Source organism: Netta rufina, assembly GCF_964035555.1.
Source record: "Netta rufina genome assembly, chromosome: Z".
Lineage (NCBI taxonomy): Eukaryota > Metazoa > Chordata > Aves > Anseriformes > Anatidae > Netta > Netta rufina.
The window spans coordinates 45,480,612-45,501,057 of NC_140126.1; the positions used below are offsets into that span (position 1 = coordinate 45,480,612).

At 40.2% G+C, this 20,446-nt stretch overlaps 2 protein-coding genes across 2 annotated transcripts in view; both read right to left on the reverse strand.

Moving 5' to 3' along the window:
- Positions 1-3,426: 3,426 nt before the first annotated feature.
- On the reverse strand, positions 3,427-12,365 carry MINAR2 (membrane integral NOTCH2 associated receptor 2; the record flags this gene model as incomplete). The annotated part of the gene is made up of 3 exons (XM_084305456.1): positions 3,427-3,606; positions 4,493-4,738; positions 12,201-12,365. 3 exons carry the CDS (start codon positions 12,363-12,365, stop codon positions 3,427-3,429), a joined length of 591 nt encoding a protein of 196 aa, XP_084161582.1.
- Positions 12,366-18,465: 6,100 nt separating this feature from the next.
- ADAMTS19 (ADAM metallopeptidase with thrombospondin type 1 motif 19) overlaps positions 18,466-20,446 on the reverse strand; it is a gene marked incomplete at both ends in the record, with an annotated part of 162,348 nt that continues 160,367 nt past the window's right edge. The window contains one exon of the mRNA XM_084304756.1: positions 18,466-18,617. Coding sequence (XP_084160882.1) covers positions 18,466-18,617 — 152 coding nt within the window. The remainder of the gene's footprint in view (positions 18,618-20,446) is intronic.

A 20,446-nucleotide genomic window follows, 5' to 3' on the forward strand; every position in this document is an offset into this window, starting at 1 on the left:
CTATGAATTTCCTTATAATTTTCCAAGATGTAGTAGAGACTAGAGAGCAGTTGAAAAAAATAAAAATAATAATAAAAAAAACCCTTAGGTAGTTTTGAAAGTTAATCCTTATTTGCTGGAGAGAAGGAAGTAAGTTTTTCTAAAGTCACTTGTGAAATACAGTAACTGCCTATGCAATTATATGTTGGCAGAGCCTGCGTGAACTAGTGCTGCTATTTAGTTCCAGACTGCAGCTGCACATTTTATAAGAACTAATTCCTCCTACATCTCACTGCAAACACCAGTTTTCCCAGTCGAAGGTAGTATTCTGCAGCAGTTACACCCTTGTTCTAGATATTATGAATAGGTACTGGTATGATATCAATGTATCAACCTGGTGCTGCATGTTAGAGTTTTTACTGGCTATTAAGTAGGAGACTTTGCTGGCAGTTGAGCTGATTACTGTTGGAATAAAAAGTTTAAACACTTGCCAACATTTGTTCCTGTTCTGATCCAAATTTGACTTCTTTACTTTAAGCACCTGCTTAAATCCCATTGAAGTCAAGCAGAGTGTATGCGTAAGCGTTCTCTCAGGCCAGGAACAGAACGATGAATTTAGATCTCAGAGATTACTTACTATGGAAAAAATGCTGTATGTCCCATTTGAATGTCATTACCTAGTAGAGTTGTTTTATTCATCCAGTTTTAAAAGCACTTTTGGAATACACTAAACATTCTGTTTTCCAAACACCAATCCTAATCCTACTTTATAAATGTTAGACGAAGACTTTTCTGCTTCAGCCCTCATCTCTAAGGAATTAAAAATTAAAATCACACAGTAAAAGAGGCAACACAAAGCCATTTTACCAACCCACAAATAAAATAATTCCTGTACAACACATGTAACATAACATTGCATCAAATGGTTAAAGAAGGGGGTGTCTCCTTAATTGATCCTGGACAAATTAATTGTAGGGAGGATTCCCCCCCACTTGAAAAAGACGTCTTTGTCTTTCAATTTTTTCCCCTCCAAAGCATTCAATTCTTGTTTATTTTCTCAAACGCTAGAATACAGCTCACATTTAAGCAGACAATGATGGGCTGTCCCCCCTGCGAATGCCCTTTCAAGTGTGCAGCAGCAGGCCTCTTCCATAAAGGCAGCGCAGACGCTCCCGCAGAGATGAGCGGGCTTTTTTCTGTCTCCCACTTTTTAATAGCTCTGCACATCCATAATTGAGAAAACGTGTGAGTGTCGGGGCGGAGAGGCTACGTGGGGACCCGGCTGTCTGCCACCAGGTGGCAGCAAAGGAACCCGCACAGGGCGGTCGCAGGCGGGAAAGTAAAACACACACAAACGCGCACACAAAATTGGAGGGAAAAAAAAAAAAAAAGGCACATTTCTCCAGAGCAGCGAAACCTCGCCTGGAGGCCTTTTTTCTCTTTTCTGACTCTCCACTAGATGACAGCAGCGAAACCAGGCTGAAACAGCCGGTAATGGACTAGCAGAGAAAACGATTTTATCCCTACTGCTAAGCCCTCAGAGAGCAATGCAGTTAAGAAACTCTCATTATTGGCTGTTTTCCTGGAAATTACAGAGCCTTTTGCTTTTAGGCTTCCCGCCTACAGGCCTCAATAATTTAGAAAAATACATTTCTACATTGTATGCAATGCACTTAAAGCATATGTACTTGGGCTGGAAAAAACAGTTAAGTATTGTTGCTTTAATGTGAATAATTACTTCATAATGTCAGCCATTAGTCTTGTAAAATGCTCCTTAGTTTTTACTTGCATAAGCTAAGGGGCTCTCTTCGTTCAGACAACAATACCCATCTGCACTAAAACTGAAGCAAGACAGGAGGTTGAGCTTCCCAATATATTTACAACAATGTTCAGTTTTATAATGCAGGTGCTAATTTTATGCCAATGCATTAAAATGCTGCTACACTTTTGCTGTTGGCTGGTCACCAGATTAAATTGCTTTTAAAAAAAGCACTTTCAGCTAAACAGGTCACTTCGACCCAGTTATGGCACAAGCTAGTCTAGGGTCCAAGTATTTATGGCACAAACTAGGTTCATACTTGGACCAGATGAGGAAGGAAGGAATTAAGCACACTTATTTTACTGTCTCACTGTGCTTGAAAATGAATCCATCCTGACCTAAGTTAAGCACTGTAAAGCTGCTGCAAGTAGGACACGTTCTGGAGCTCACAGGGGGCAATATACAACCTTCAACCTTAGTTGTATTCCTGAAGTATTTCAGAGCATTTCTTGTGTGGAGAGGTAGATCTGGTATAAAGCCAGCTTTCTAGCCTTCAGACATCTGTGAGATTCTCTTGTGTGAGTGAGGGAGATCTCCAGCTCAACAATATTTACAGCCCTTTGCCCTGGTGTATGAGTATAAAGGTTTGCAGCACGCAGCATGCTTTTTAGAGAGAAAATAAATAATTTATGTGCTTCTCTCTTTGTTCACTTGCTTTTTATTTCATCAGTTTATCTTGTATTTTCATCCTCTTGGATTATTTTGAGGTGTATGAACCTACTTGTCTTTTATTTTATTTTATTTTATTTTATTTTATTTTATTTTATTTTATTTTATTTTATTTTATTTTATTTTATTTTATTTTATTTTATTTTATTTTATTTTATTTACAAAGACCTTGTTTAACAGTATGGCTGTATACCTTCAATCTTTTTAATGTGTATTCTGATTCATTTATATTTTAGCACTCCGGTGACTTAACTCCAGTTTTCTGTTGTGGCAGCTGTTAAAGAAATATTGTCTCTCTATCTTTTGGGGTGACAGAGATGATACATGATCAAAGATCAGAATGCAAAAGTAAAGAAACGCTGTCACGGATCCCAGAAAATTATTTCAATAGTAATTCAAAGATTTCAAGGTCTTTTTTTTTGTTTGTTTTTCTTCTCTGAAAAAGTGCAAGGAAATATTTATGCATTCAGGCTAACATTTTAGTAAGAGCAGCGTCATTGCAACAATTCAGTCAGTCAGTAAGTAATGCATAAATTTTTCATTTATATTTCTTTACGATACTTTGAATGCCACTCTGTCATCCTTTGCTCCAATAATAGCTATCATAAAAAGGGTAGGTATTTATTACAATAAATAATCAACTGGTTGACTTTGCATGCCATATGGATCATACTACATACATCAAACCAAATCACTAGTCAAAAGAATAAGGCATTATAAGAAGTAGCATGTTTATAATTTTATTTTTTTAATTATACCCATAAGGAGACATTCTGCTATGCTCAGGGTATTTGTATCTTTTCAGGATCAATTCCTTATGTGGTACAGGAACATTGTAAAATAGTGATGTCAAACAAATTGTATTTGTGACAAAAATTGGAATTCAAATAAAACAAGGGAGGGGAATAGCTTAATAAAAATATTTATTGAAAAACTCCCATCAACAACATTTGGCTGTACTAAGTAAGTAAAACGCTGAGCGTGACTATGGTAATCAGGATGCAAACAGCTAGAATCACGAGCAGGATGATTCGGCAACATTTGGAATGCTTTTTTTCTCTCTCTTTCTTTTTTAACAGGGTATCGTACCCAGGAGTATATATATCCCCCATCCAGAACTGTAGATCATTAGGATTTTCCTAAAAGAAAAATCAGAAAATGAACTCAGTTCCTCTGTCTTGCACATAAAGTCATTAGAACATAGCTAGAAGTATTTTGGCTATCATCAGATAATGATTAATGAATTTAAAGCATCACAACACAAATGCAAGAGACTTTCACTTGAACATAGGTTACACTACTTGCCAGATGCTGCAAAAGTTCCTCTGGGGAAAATTAAAACCACGCTTTTCAGCCAGGAACCAAATGTAGGACACCAGCCATTGAGATTTAAAAAAAAAAAAAAAAAAAAAAAAAATAATAATAATAATAATAATAATAAAAATGGAAGAAGAAGAAGAAATCATGTTGCCCTTCTCAAGAAGAGATGATGATTTACAAATGCAGATCTGAGTCCTTTTCCAAAACCAGGGGATAGCAAAAACAAACAAATGAACAAACAAAGGAAAAAAAAAAAAAAGTAACTCTAAAATTGATTTATGTCAACTCACATATGGGCAGGATTCTGCCTGGTGTGAATAAGGGTGAGAAAATATGTTATCTGATAACAGAATGATGTTATAAACAGCCATATGAAAAGTTATGAAATTGGCTATTTATTGTTTAAGTACCTGATTTACAGATTTGCCCTATATAGATGGAGAAACTCAGTAGCAGGGTGTTGTGGTTCAAGACCTTCTGTAGCTTAGAAGTCATGATCTGCTGAACCAAAATTTCTGACATCTAACCAAGTATGTAGACTTTTTTTTTGATCACACTCAGGCTAGTGTCATGTCTGTACAGGAAAGCTTGTCCATACTTACTACTGGAATCCTACCAAAAGAACCAAACACACTGCATGGTGGTTTGTGTCCACACACAGCTCATAGCAATCCACGTGACTAATGCAGTGCAGCAGTGCATTACCTTTATGTGGCTGGCCAAGTTAGAATGCAGTGAATGTCTGTCATAGTCCTGCACAGTCCAGGAAGGTATCCTTTTCTTCTCCTCCCAGTCGTCATCCACCTGGATATCGCTATACAGGGGATTGCTCTTGATTGTGGATTTCAGGGTGATGGGTGTAATGTGTTTCCCAAGGGCTTTGTCTATCATTTCTTGGCTGATGCCATTCAGTTCCAAGCCAGGCAGCTCAGTGATGTTTTTCTTTTCTCTCTGCAAAGCACAAGTTAGAGCAGAAGTTGACCTTCTTCTTCATTTACCTATGACACAGGTCCCCTCCCAGAGTTCTTTGTAATATAATAGAGTCATTCTTAAAATTACATGTGCAACAATTTCTCTTCTTCTGGCAAAAATCTACAGTGCATTAAGGGAGCCTTACTGTTCACTCTGTGTAGATTTCTTCCTTCTGTGGAAAACATGTGGGTACAATGTGGACATTAAACTTTTCTGCAAATAGAAACTGGCATTATTATACATGCTGAAAGAAAGCCTGTATTTTAGCAAAATGGTGCCATGGTGTACAGTGGCAGAGCTCATAGTTCTGACAGATGCCAAATGAGTAAGATGCAGAAGCAGAGATGTAACGACAAAACAGATTGACACACACAGTGATGGCATGTAACTGACTGTCTTTACTGGAGCTGCACATCTAACAGTGGGTGCAAGTTGCAGCTCTTTTCACATTATTGCATGTTACACCCATGTCAGGATGTCAGAGAGGCGTGACATGTAACTGAGGTAAAGTCCCAAGTCAGGCACTGTCAAAATTCAAAGGTAATTGAATACCTAAACAGTTTCCCTGCACATTATTAATTAAATCAGAAGTTTTAGGACAGGGGGTAGTAAAGCAACAACCCTGGTGGGATCTGCTTTTTGAAGAACTCAAAAGGTGCTCCTTAAAACCTTGCTAAGTGTCTATCTGGGAGCTGGTAAGACTGCAGATGCCTTCTTTTTTGATCTCTAGTTGCATGCAGTAAGGCTGTCCAATTCTACAGTTCAAGCTGTTCAACGTTGTCTTTCACCACAACCTTGTCGACGAGACTTGGAACTAACCTGCAGCTGATGGGTGGTTCCAGCTGCACCTCAGCTTCCTAAGAGAGCTGTTTCTGACAGCCCGGCTCTCACACCAGTATCTGTCCTGTGCTTAAGGACTGCCCATACAGTACCATCCCACAGCATACAAAGCTCTCCTTGTTAGCAGATGATGCTTCCCCACCAGCACCTCTGTCCTGTCTTGAGACAAGGGTGGTCATGGTCTGGCTTGGTGCCCAGGCAGGCCTGCCAGCAGGAGCATGGGGCTGCTGCCTTCTCCTCACAGTGCCTCTGGAGCTGCTTGGCTCCCCTATCAGACAACACTGGTTTTGAAACTGACAGCAAACTACTTGCTTCCTCTGCTTGAGCAACAGCCTGCCACTTCAGTGAGCTGGTGTATCCACTTTTAGTGGAAGCCAGCTGCTAAAGATCATCACGAGCTCTGTAACTTGGGTCTGTGCAGACACAATGGGATGTGTGGGGCAGGAAGGTGTAGAAGGAAGTGGAGGAGCTGCTTTCCTTTAGGAAGGAAAGGAGAAGATAAAGAAACAGGCTTTGTCTAAGAAACCCTAGTAGAAAGCATCATACTGGCACTCTTATCACTAAATCATCACAAATGACTAAGAATATTTCCCATCAATAATTATCATTAGTAGGTGGGCGGATCCTCAGTGTCCTCCCAGTTCCTCCATTAGTTCATAATTTCCATATGTCATTCCTTAGCCTTGACATGTCCCCTGACAGTATTACTCTTTGCATTGCAGTTACAGCTGGCACTGAAACCCTCTGGATTGTACTGGCCAGATTTCAGCTGAGCTGGTGTTTTTAACTGTCATTTCTTTCTGACTGCATGTTATTTTATTTTGTTTTATTTATTTCTTATTTAAAATTTGTCAATGACCTTAATGATGCCTCCCTCAGGCCTGCTAGATAGCTGAACTTGAAGAATATTTTGCTGAGGAAGGCAAGCTGTCTCTCCAGGGGATGTTTGGACTCCCTAGGCTAAAATGTTGTGAAAATAATGCAACTTGACAGCAATTTGTAAAGCTGTTTTAAATAACAAACTCCAAAGCTTGCAAAAGATGGCATGATGCAGAATTGTTCATAAAGAGAGTTCTTTTTGACAAAACTTTAAGCCCCTTCCCTCCAGACTAGTTTGCTTTTCATGGGCAGCAATGCATGAGAACAGGAGAATGTGCTATCCTGGAGTAATGCTAGGGAGGAATATGAGGGAGGAGCAACAGAGTTTTACTGTGAGAACTGGACTGGGATTTGTGGTACAAGATATTTTGCAGGAGGTCTGGAGAACAAACACTGAAGTGCAACGTTAATCAGAGTACCCTTGAATGCGGCCAAAGGCTTGGCTGTGAAACTTCTGCAGTAGATATGAGCTAGAGACTACTTAGGGAAACAGAAGTAGAAAAACCTAAGGCACAGACAAAAGAAAATATAGGTCAAATAAATAGTATAGATAAGCATGAAACAGGTTGCAAGAAACGTATGCATTTATAGAAACAGAGAAAATAAGGTTAGAAAATAAAAATATGGATCCAAGTATTAATTCAAGCAAAAGAAATATACATTTCTTTTAAGACTCAAACCATCAGCAGTTTTTATAGACTTCTATGTTTTGATTCTTACTCACAAAAACAATATTCAAAGAAAGATAAAAGTATTGTAAACTTCAGTACTGAAGTGTGTTAAAGAATTAATATTGTATGCACTGTGCCTGAGGAGCCAGCATGAATGAGGGTGGAAGAGATCTAAATCAGAACTGATAAGAGGAAATTTATATTAGAGTTCACTGAAATAAAGAAAACAACAGCAAATGCTCAAAGAAGCAGTAGTTATAAAAAGCTCCATGAAATTATAGTTGAAATATATTGAATAAATACTTATTTAACAAGATGAGAAATACTCATATTTGCATACACATAACTACATCTGATGTACATATAACTCATGAAGAAAGTTCTTGCTGTTTATAACTCATTTCTCACCACAAGCAGTTTGTCCCTCTTTGTCAGATCCAGAGAGCTGACATGCATAAAAAGAAGATGCTCTGAAAAGCCTGAGGATCTATAGAGAGTTGAAGCTAGTTCCAACCCTGGATCAAAATGTGCTTTCTCAGTAGGCTTTTCTTGCTGATTATTTCATAACGCAAATTATACATATCAGTACTTGACAATATGCATAACTGTAAATTACACAGTAATCTATGTTTTTAGGGAGTATTTTAATCTCATATTTACCTTGACTTTACCCTTCTGTTGCCACTATTGTTGTAGTTGTTACCACTGAAACAGAAAGTCAAACATTTCTGTCCTCTGTCTTTGATATGGGATATCAAGTACCAAGGTAATGACCCGCTAAAACCAAGATATCAATAACTAACGCTAGGCCTTGGTCCAAAGCCAATCCACCTGCAAGAGGAGATCAAAGAGACATCAAAAACAAACAACAACAACAACAAAAGATTAAAGAATGTTATGTCGTGCAAGTCAAACTTTCCTTTACTCCCGCACAATGAGAGCTCTGTGTCCCTTGGCAAGCTGTTGTTACTGGCTGCAGATGGGCTGATACTTAATGAAAGCAACAAATGCTGTCTGTGGGCAGCTGTGCCTAACAGCTTTACCAAAGCAGTCTTTCAGAAATCTAGGGCCACCACGAACTGCAGGAGTTGTTTTGTAACAACATCCTCAATCCCCATGAAAGTGCATAGCAGGGCAATTATTATATTTGTAAGTGATTTGTTTAAAATTGTAACTCTCTGTTTTGCAGAAGCCACACAGCACACCCTGGGGAGCTCTCCCAGCAACAGGAAGGGCACTTTTCTGATGTAGGGACAAAAGGTTTGGTAGACAGAAAGCTGATAGGTAGTAACCCAAGGATTCCTGTGATAAGGCATTTGATCAATTAAAAAAAGGGGGATGATCTTATGGGGGGATCTTATGTGGGATGCTGTGGAAAAATAACCAGGAAAGCAATCAGTAACCATGGCTATGTGAGTACATACAAAAAGCAAAACATCAGACTGCACACATTAAAGGTTCCCAAGAATACATGTTTTCTTTTCAACAGACCTGAAGGGTCACAGACATGCTTGTCAGGGACATGAAACAGTAATGGGTACTGCAGAGCAAGCTGGGGACCCACCTGACATGGATAGGAGATCAGTAGGTGGGTGTTTTAGGGGTGTTTTAGGTTGGATATTAGGAAGAACTTCTTTACTGAGAGGGTTGTTAGGCATTGGAATGTCCAGGGAAGTGATAGAGTCCATAATGTCCATTGGAAGGCCCAGGGAAGTGATAGAGTCACCATCCTTGAGAGTCTTTAAAGGACATTTAGAATGTTGAACTTAGCGATATGGTTTAGTGGAGGACTTGTTAGTGTTAGGTCAGAGGTTGGACTCGATGATCATCGAGGTCTTTTCCAACCTAGACAATTCTGTGATTCCGTAATTCTGTAAAAACTTAAGCTGACATGAAAGGACCCAGGACAATTTAGAGAAAAATAGGCATTCATACCGATGCTTTTCACAGTGCAGCAAGAGTACTTCTACCCCAGTAATGTTTACTTAAAGGAAGCTGTTTTGTCTGTTGCTGTTAATGGAGGTCTGCAGGGCTGTGAGTACAACATATAAAAACTGCTGCATGGTGTCAGACCAACGCTCCTGCCAGCCTTGCAGCTGGTCTCTGATTGCAGCCAGTTGTAGATATCTAGGGAAGAATAGGAGAGAGTATGTAATGCAGGTCTGAGCTGAGGGACAGGCTAGTGACTAGCCCAGCACCTAGCTAAGAGGTATTCTCCTCTCCAAGTGCCTTGAGAAGTGTACAAATGCAACACACAGGCATTACTCTCAGATGAGAGACCAGGAAGGGTTAGGAGTGCAATTAGCATGGTAACTGTAATACTTGCAGGCCAAAAGTTATTCAGAGTTGTGCAATCCTGAGCAACAGCAGCAATGAAAAGTGACACAGTATTCAAAGACAAAATGCTCTTCCAGAAACAGGGAAAAGGGGAAAGCTCAAGCAGGAAAGGGAAGTCTGAGAAAGGCAGAAAACAAGGGGACAGGCCTTGAGGAGGAGAGTGATGAGCTTTTCTCCCGGGAACAGATGCAGGCAATCAGTCACCCCCTGTACTATGAGCACCTCGAGGTGTTGTGGGCAGAGCATCCTGCAGGGCTGGGAGTTCTCAGGGCAATCAGAAAGCAGTCAGCAGCTAGCCATTTGTGGAAGAAACAGTCTGTGCTTTTTATGCTGCTTTTCACAAGGAAGGGCCAAGATTCCTGAACCGCTTTATGGTCTGTTTTATTTGAAGTAGATGATGAAAATATACACTGAGAAGGGAAGCTGTTCAGTTTGCCTGACACAGAAGAGGAAAGTAAGGGGAAGAAGTGGCAACTTTTTGGTCAGAAATATGAGTTGTTTGTTATAAACAGTCTGCTTTTTAAAATGGAAATATATTTTAAAACATAGGTGGGGAAAACACATAAGCACTTAAGTGCACTTGAATTTGAATGATCTCGTGCCAAAGGTCTGGAAGAGGCCACAGATACACCACCAAGCAGTCACTGCATGCAAGGAGTCCTGAGCAGCAACAGTTTCTTAAAGAAAATGAATTTCTGTAAGGAATTTCGTCTACTCTCAGGGTTTAATAATTCTGGGAGCCTGTAGGTCATGCACATATGTTCTGAAATGAATTCCCCTCCCTCACTCTTCACCCCCTACCCCCCCATTTCCGTTTCTGAATTAACTAACCCTTAACCCCATTAGCTCTCTCATCTTAAAGCAAAACATGTTATTCCTGTGCCATTAGTTCTCTGCTGTGCCATCGTGTTTATTCTGACGTCTGGAACTCATCAGTTCCTTTCCCTTTATTTGATTGTCAGCAAAAGGGAAAAAGAAGAGGCGAGTTCATAAGGGAGAGAGAATAAGGCACAATGAATTTTATCTGGACAGTTTGCATTCAATAATGATTGCACTTTAAAAACATAGGTTGTGCCCTAGGTTCAACATTTATAAATGTACTGTATTACAGGCTGTGTTTCTGAGACACATGGCAAGCACAGGAATTTCCCTTGAAATGCCCACCCTCTGTATTTCCTCATCCCCTCACTAAGATCCCCCTTGCTTGTGGTAAAGGGCAGAGTATGAGCAGAAGGCACACAGCTCCCCGCATGGTCCAGTCCTCCCACAGTGCTGCAGCCCTGGCCCAGCCTCAGTGCCTCCTGTTCAGCAACAATAGGGAGAAGCATCCCCACTGTGGAGGCAGCTCTGTGTGTGGCTGCCTCTGTCCTGCACAAAAGAGGGGCCGCGGCGGGGTGGGGAGCAAGGCCAGCATTGCTCCACAATCCCATTGTTTAGGATCCTGCAGGCTCCTTCCCTTGGCGAAGGCTTCATGCATGGGAGACGGCAGCAACCGTGAGACCCCCCTGCCTGCCCCCTTCTTCCTCCCAGCTTCCCCCTGGGGGGGTGAGCCAGCAAGGAGCATACAATAGGAGCAGTCTCTGGGAGGGAGGGAGGAAGGGAAGGGGTCTGGGTAGCTGATGGGGAGAAGAGGCCAAGAAGGAAGAAGCTGAACTGGAAGTTGCTGTGGGAGACCTCAAGGCTCTTCCTCTTCCCCTTCCACACCCATTGGCTTTTGGCTCCTGTTCCTCATTGCCCTGGGAATCTTGACTGCCACCCTGAGGATGCTCAGGATGCAGACCCTTCTGCAGGCCCCCCAGCCACCTTCATGCGTCTCTATCCCTTGACAAGAACCAGACCTTGGAGCTTTTGCTCAGGCTAGGGGTGGGGAAAGGCGAGGGGCTCCCTGGGCAGCAGGAAAAGAGTGTTGTGGTGTGTGTAGCAAGTGGGGCCCAGAGGGGTGTGAGCTGATGCAGCTGTACGGCTGCTGATCCAGATATGAACGTCTACTCTGCAGGCTCCAGGGCCTCTGCTAGGCAGTGTGCATTTGCATTTTTACTATGAAACTGCTGCTACCTCCACATAATAATAACCTGCATTAACACAGTCATTGTTTTTCATACTTTCCACAGACATCTGTCAGGGTGACAGGAAGGTCAAAGAGTTAAAACAAGGCAAAGGAAAGAAGCTGCAGTGAACTGTGTAGACATATACAAGCTAGCAAGACAATAGCATGAATTTCTATTGCTCCCTCTAACGTGCCTTTTCACTGAGTGATGTGGCCTGGATTTCAGACTTAAGTCCCTTGTTGTTTGGTTGTTTTTGTTTTTGTTTGTTTGTTTTTTATCTCCTTTGATATTCTTTTCCCTTCTTTCTCATACTTCTAATTTCTTCAGAGAGGGTGTCCCATTAGCCCCCTAATACAATTAATCTCTATTTGACTGCAGTAGGCTTTCTGGCAAATACTATGAAAATGCTACCACAAGCAGCATAAAGCCTAATGTACTGAAGTAAATTAGGTGGACTGCCTTACTGCTGAAGAGAGCAACTGTCTTTCTGGAGCCTGATCCTCACTGAAGTCAATAGGAAAACTTCCAGGGATATTAGTAGCGCAGATTCAGAGATGTGGGAAGCTGAATCCACAGCTGAAATGCCAAGCTCACATCATTTGCCTCCAGTTCCCCCAAAACAGCATAGAAAAGTTAAGACAAAAATCTGCCTCTGTTAGACCTTACCTGTAAATAAATCCTGTTGTGCCACTGCTGCACTCCAGGTAAAGCTGCTTCTGGGAATTTTGCCAGGCTGGCTTGCAGAAAGGCAGAGTTTTTCACTAAAGACTTCACCTCCAATTGTAGAAATTTATCAGGATGGTTGTTGTTTGGCAAAACAGAGAGGTCCATGTTTCTGTCCTGTAGAGTAATAATGAAAGCAGCCCAAGCTTCTGCTTCCTGGCTGTGCATGCTCCTTCTATTATTAATGATGTGAAGAAGGATACGACAGTCTACTGAAACTGTATCTGACCCCTGTTTGGTGTCAGGCTCACTTATATCATCTACCATTGATAAAAGGTTGTTTAGAAGTGGCAGAGCAGACAGGACATGTTTCTTTAAGTGCCTAGCTTAAGTTTTCAAGTTCAAGGTCTATTTTGATAGATACATATGTGCTCATTAAAGCTAACCGAGTACCAGTGCGTAGATGCATGAGACACTTAAATGCATACCAGCACTTCCTCAAGTGACCTGCAAAAAATGTCAAGCTTACAGCACTTCAAAGCAAACTCTTTTTCATAAAATTAGAAGCAGTTCCCAGTGCAAAGCTAGTCTTCCTCCTCCTCTGTGGCAGCACTAACAGGCTTCACTGTGCTGTGTGGGTTGGTGCCATTCACCACGGCAGCTATGATATGCACTTCTTCATATGCAGGGATTTCTTTGACAGCAAATTCTTCCTGACTCTGGGAAATGCCAGTTTGTTTCAAGTAATTGATAACAGAAGTTTTCAAGGAATTGACTCTGCTTCTGTTCAAATGAATGGAAAAACTCTTACTGACTTGAATGGTGCAGAATCAGTCCCTTAACTTTCACTATTTTATTTTGAGATTTGGTACTTTCATCAGCATTTTAGAAGTATGAAGCTCTTTTGATTTTCATGTAGTGAAATTCCTCATCATGGACATTACTTAATATAAGCATTTATTGTTACTTTTTTTTTCTTTTTTTCTTTTTCTTTTTATCCCAGACTTTTTAATTTTTGTAAGACATGCTTATTTTTTTTTATGACAGAGCCACATAGGATAGTTTTTTTGAAAGCATATTATTTGAAATCCAGGAAAGCCTATTTTGGATCAAATTAAGTGCTGGGAATTAGGGGACCATGAAAATTTTAGCTTTGTATTTAAACCATAGAATCAATCCACTTTGATTCTATGCATTTGTATTTCTAGCATTTTAAAAGAAATTTTAAAAAGTAGATTTTTTTTTTTGTTACTTATGTGAGGCCCAATGCAATAAATGACTAATTTGATATACATATGAATTAAAACCTTCTTATCCATATAGAAAGTTCATGATTTTTCCTTGCATGCATGTATTAGCAATTATTTGGCAGCACATTCATTAAAAAGTATTAATCCATTGCCTTTCCAGTAGAAACTCCAATTACAGTATTTTCCAACAGCCACAAAAAAAGCAGTAATGACCGTGCTTTTAGGTAGATGCCCGTGGGGAAGCATGCCACTGGGGAATGTGCTGTTTAATTTAGACCTTTTTTCCCTTCATGTAATGAAACCCTGGAACACTGTATCACACCTATACAGCATACAGTGACTACCATGAATTTATGTTTTAGATTTAACATGACATGTAGTCCCCTCTTTCCCTGTGGACACCTAGGACAGCAATAGCTAGTGTTCTACAATACCTAAGATGTATAACCATGCCTTCCTTTACGAATATATATACCTTTCCAGCTTCTTGCTGAAGACAGGATTTTTCTGTGTTACTGTAGCATACAAGATAGTGAGCATCTGTTTGAATTTACTTGCTTCATTCAAGTAAATTCATGAATTCAAATGATTCATGAATCATTTACTTCATGATTCTACTTAATTTCATTAGATGTGATGTGAGAACATAACAAAAGCATGACTGGGCTAGGGGGGTCCCAGCTCAGCATCACTGTATTTTTAAATGGCAAGAAGAGATGCTACTTGGGTATAGTGTGTATACCTGTCAACTTTCTGCATTCCAGTCCCTTTTATTCTCCCAGAATCCACAGTATTTTATTTTATTTTATTTTATTTTATTTTATTTTATTTTATTTTATTTTATTTTATTTTATTTTATTTTATTTTATTTTATTTTATTTTATTTTATTTTATTTTATTTTATTTTATTTTATTTTCTATTTTTGAATTTAATTATTGTATTGTATTGTATTGTACTAGAGTATCTTTTCATATGCATCTTTTTATGGACTTCTTGCCCATTAATTTGTCTAATTGCTTTCAAATCTTCTGAAAAGCAAGATTCAGAACCTCACAACCATCAGTGTGAAGTGATAACTTTTACGTGTTTTATGCTAATTTCCCTACCAGTTTTATCAAGGAAGTCATCTTTGTTGTACTGCAGGGTTTTGTGAACAAACACATGCAGAAAAAAAGCTCCACGTGAAGCATATCTGTCACCTTCAGGATTTTTTAAAACTTGATAATGCTCATCTCAACCTTTTACTCTCCAATCTGAAGTATCAACTTTTTCCATCTCATAAGCCACCTGGTTCATCTCCTTGGTTTATTTATTTATTGCCTTTTTCTATGCATTACTGACTAATTCCACTGCATTGTTACTGAGAAGCAGTGACTACAAATGAATGCAGGGTTTGAACTGTGGATATACCACAGTTCCAAAAATGGGAAAAATGATGCACTTTCTTCTGATGACATACAGTTCTTGGCTTTTTCTCCTGCTATAGATTCAAAAGCTTCAGACTACAATATCTGATGACACTATAATCTTTTTCCAGCTCTCTGACTGTCAGCTGCAAGTTCACTACCTTGTGGGCATAAGTTAGTATGTTTTCTACAGCCGTACTACCTTGCATTTGCCCACACCAGGTTTATTGGCTAATATTTGCCTCCTCACTCATGTTTTTAGTGTTGTGCTAAGTTAACTAATACTAGAAGAGCATAACGTCATACCCAGAGCTGGTGATCTCAGATTTTACTCTCTTCCTCATGTCATTGATGAAAGTGTTGAACAAAATTAAACCAGCGTCATTCCTTGGGGAACCATCCTGAAAGATGGCTATTAAATTCCACCTTTTGCTTCCAATTCTTTCACCATCTTTCATGGCATAGAGATTACTCCTGCAAGCCCTGTGTAGTTTCCTAAATGTCCTGTAACATGCATCATTGTCAGAAACTTCTTTGTCCAACAGATCTTTGCTCAGGACACCACTGAAGCCACGCTGACTCTCCCATGCACTCAGGTATCTTTTTCTTTATTATAAGCTGTTACTGCAAACAAGGGAAGGAACACAAGATTCCTTGGCTTGCAGTTCAAAGGGATCTCCCCTAGAGATCCCCTTTTTCATAGACAGGAATTACACTGCAATTTACCAGCCCACTGGCAGAGTGGCTGTTTGCAAGAATATCTTATACCCTGTGGCAAACAGTTTCATAACGTCACAATTAGGTTCTTCCAGGAATCTCAGTGATTGCCTCTGTTGCTCTCCTCATGCAGGCAAGCAATCTGGTTTTAATATGCTTTTAGAACTTAAGAAAAGACTGCTTGTCATGAAGATACCAATGGAAACTAAATGAAAACAAAAACCCACAAACAAAACCAACCAAACAATAACACATCCTCCAGAATGAAACTACAAATACTCTCCAGAATAACTGGCCATTCGATTAGAATTCTGGTATTCTTTTTATTTAAGAAAGGTATATGGAATGGTAGCTACTATACTACATTTAACGAGCATGTATCTGAGACAAAGTATCCCCACTGCACAGAAGCCTACCACAAGTACTGTGCACCACTTAAATCACACTTAATCCAACCAAATTGTGTGTAAGTGGGATTTTAGTACCAGAGGCCTACTCTAGCCCCTGTGAATCAAAGTGAGTTTCACTGCTACTTGCCAGCTGATCTTGACTGATTCGAGATTCATTAGTTGAAATTTTACATATTCATCAGGCCAGAAGGAAAACATCAATGCAGAAGGATTGTTGCTGAGGCAAAAAAAAAAAAAAAAAAAAAAAGTAAGCAAGTAAGCTTGTCCTCTAGCATAGCAGGCTGCTGCTTCCCCGAACACTGTTGGAAAGTGCTGCATGCCATCACCAGGGCTGTGGCACAGCTCTGCAAGGCAGACAGGTGCACACACTGAGCCTTCTCCCTAAACAGACTTTTGATTTTATGATTCTTCTCTAAATAGTAATTGTGTGTATCACAACAACAAAAGTATAATTAAGTTGCTTTCAAATTCACAGAGAGTTGGAAGCAATAAGCATTTTTACCACGTAAACACAGAAATTCTTCAAAATGATTCACACACATCTAATTAATGGTATTGTATTACAGATGCTGAAGAAATCAGAGCTGGAGCCATCAGGATTATAACACACTGACTTCACTCATTATATTTCAAAAAACATCATTATGCTGTACAAATCACATCTATACAGTAGAATTTTTGGAGAGAATTAAAATGCACAATCACTTATCTAAAGATGCATTCCCTTTTTGCTTAGAGTGGAAACTGGAATCTGAATCTGCTACGTGTGCCTATCAACAAGCTTTTTAATATGATACACATTAGTTACCAAAGAGAGGTCTGTTACTTAGCAATACTCTAATTACTTTAGCAATTAGTAATCTAGTAATAACTCTAAATACTCTAATACTGTAGTCACTTCAGTGTGGGAGTAAAAATCTCCCCTTCCTGCAATCTTTAAGGGAGGCAAGTTCACATTAACTTATGATGATTGCCAACTACACCTTATGATGCCTTTCAGACTCATTTCCCCAGCTGTCTTGCCTTCAGGGTTTGCTCTCCTGTGTGTTCAGAACATGACTAATGGTCTGCATGGCAAAATAGAGGTAGAGGACATACCCCTATCCTACAGCTCCATTCAGTGGGTGCAGAACTCACCTGAGACAACTACTTTGTCCTCCACTCAATATTACTCTGTTATAACCAGCTTTTCATTTATCAAGGATCATGCAATGGAACGTATGTCTGAAGCTGCAGAAAAGTGCCTAAACCAATAGTGGGGAGGCATATGTTGTAGGGATTACTGAAGCCGTACATGCTGTTATGCAGGGCTGAGCAGATTCTGCTACGAGACATGGATGCTCCAAACCGCAAAAATGCAAATAACAAAAGAAGCATTACTTTTTATTGAAAACGTAAAAATCATGTGAATCATGTACAATATTTTCTCATAAGGAAAATTTTAGCTGTTTCATAACGTTTCACATAACTGTAAAACATTTTATTTTTATAAAGACTTTTTCATAAAACAAAGATAACACTAAAGTAGTATTACAAAGCTATTTTCTAAATCATTGACAAAGAACTGGAAGTGTTTAACAGATTAATTCATAAAAGTGGCAGGAGGAAGGACTCTTCCTTTTGTAAATCTGCAAGAGGACACACAAAGGTATAGAGGGGCATGGGTTTTTCTTTCAAAACGTTTAAAATCAAGTGACACATTAAACAGTACAGACGTGGATTCATAGGATGGTACAAATTCTAGGACTGCATTTCTCTACACTACCTCAAACAGTGCAACAGTGATTCAGTGTAAATCTCTACAGTGTTTCATTGATTCAATACTTGTGTTCAAGTATGTGTCCATGAGAATGATCAAAATCCCTACTTAGCTATTTTAATTTTCTTGTTTATAAAAGGTTATAAGTTACAGTAGATTATCCCCAACAGTATGTTTCTAAATCATATGAACTGATTTCACAATACATTCTGTAATAACCTGTTCAATAATGTTAGCTTACTCACCTCAACATCTGTTGCAAAATACACAAGATCATTCTGACTCTGAATGCCAAAAATATAATAAAATTAAAAAAGGCTTTATTTCCATATACAACAAAACTATTCAGCTAAATTAAAATAAATTCAAGATAACATGGTGTCTTTTTTTGGCAACAGAGAGATGATCCTACTGAAAATAAACATTTAAAATACTAGTTACTATTCTTTAAAAAAATCTAATAAATGTATCCAAAATTGTTCATATAAAAATTAATTATGCAAACCTCAGAGGATAAAACAAGTTGGCTGTCTAACCAAAACAATTAAGAACGTCTGGCAGGCAAAAATAAATTAATTTGATTAAATTATATGTAATCTGATAATATTTGGTCTGAAGAAGCGTGCATGTGTGTGTACGCGTATGTGCTTGTGTGTGTGTACATCTGTGTGTGTTTATAAATAATAACATTGCAAAGAGCTGAGAGCCAGCCAGCCTGACAGAGGTCAACTCTTTTGTTGCATCTTTTGCGCATAGAAGTCCCTGCATGTCTCACAGCAACGCTGGTACCATCTCATGTCTTGACACAGGTTCTTTTCTCGTATCACCCTGCAGTACACAGGCCACTGGTCTCCCAGGCACTTGAACGTTAAAGCAGCTGTGAAAAAATAACAATGAAAATAAAAATTAAATACATGTAACTTTTACATTTATTAGGGAAGAATCAGGTAACAAAATGGACAATGATACCAGAAGTATATTCATGGTAGGGAAAGGAGGGTAGATTTACATTTTCAACAAAAACAGAAAGACCAAAAATCCTCTCGCTTTCAGTATTTTCAACAGTTGAATTTTTTAGGGCAAGCTTGATGTATCACTTACATTAAGTCACGTTGAAACTGATGCGTGCATGTCATGCACCTACCTCCTCACAAGACAGTTAAGACCACATTTCTGCAGAGATGAACCCAGCTCTGCTGAAGATGGGTCCAAGGTCATGCAGGGGCTGCAGAGAGAAGCTACAAGCTGCAGTAGTTCCAGTTGAAGCTGAACTCAGATGGAAGTTGTCACTGGAAAAATTGGAAGCCTCAGCTTGAATAATACCAGAATGTGGTTATCAGGGAAATGTACAAGTGGAAAGGCTTCTATCCGTGGCAGTCAGGAAAATGCAGGGACATACTGGGTTTATATGGCAAGGGTTTGGTAGCAGGAGGCTGCAGGGGTGGCCTCTGTGAGCAGAGTTCCCATGGTAGATAAGGACCAGTTTTAGATGGGGACCTGCCGCTGGCCAGAGCCAACTCAGGGAGTGACTCTGATAGGGCCTCTGGGAGAGATAATTTAAGAAAGAGGGGAAAAAATAAAAATGCTGCACAATCACAGCTGGGAGAGAGGAGCGAGAAGCAGCCCTGCAGCCCCCAGCTCAGTGCAACAGGAGGAGGGCAGGAGGGGCTGCAGGCACAGGGCAGCAGTTCCCCTGCGGGCTGTGCAGGGAGAGGCCCCTGGTGGAGCAGGCTGTCCCCCTGCAGCCCATGGGTCCCACATGGAGCAGATCTCCACGCTGCAGCCCCCCCATGGGTGGAGGAGCCCCCGGTGGAGCAGGTGGATGTGGCCTGGAGGAGGCTGCGGCCCATGGAGAGCCCCCGCAGGAGCAGGCCCTGGGCTGGAGCTGCAGCCCGTGGAGAGGAGCCCACGCAGGAGCAGGGGGTCTGGGGGGAGCTGCCGCCCACCTGTGGGGGACCTGTGCTGGAGCAGTTTGCTCCTGGGGGATGGATGGATGGACCCCATGGGACGGAGCCTTGTGGGAGCAGTGCTTGGAGAGCTGCTGCCTGTGGGCAGCCCCCGCAGGATCAGTTTGGGAAAGAAAATCAGTTCAGTAACTGTGAAGGAGCAGTTGAGACAAAGCATCATGAACTGACCACAGCCCCCATTCCCTGTTCCTCTGTGCCATTTGGAGGAAGGAGTTAGAAGGAAGTGGATGGGGGGAAGGTGTTTTTATTTTGCTGTTAGTTCTCACTGCTCTAGCTTGTTAGTAATAGGTAATAAATTTCATTAATCTCCCTACACTGAGTCTGTTTTGCCTGTGACTAGAGTTGTTGAGTGATCTCCTTGTCCTTATCCCAACCCTTGAGCCATTTTCGTCATATTTTCTCCCCCTTCCATTTGAGGAGGGGGAGTGAGAGAGCAGTTGTGGTGGAGCTCAGCAGCCCAGCAGGGTAAAACCACCACACGGGAATAAAGCATGGAGGCTGTTGCTGGTTTCCTAATTCAGCTTTTGTTCAGGAAATCAAGAATTTTTACTATGTTGTCAATGAATGGAGACTGAACAAAACTGCTTTCTGTCTGAATCTTTAAATACCAACTTCTTCATTAGAAGCCTTCTAAAATGATAAGAACATCATACAAGCCTGAAAAACCACTCTCTGGGTTATTCTGCTAGTGTTATAACTATACGGTTCTCTCTAGCAATCATAAACATTCATATGCAGA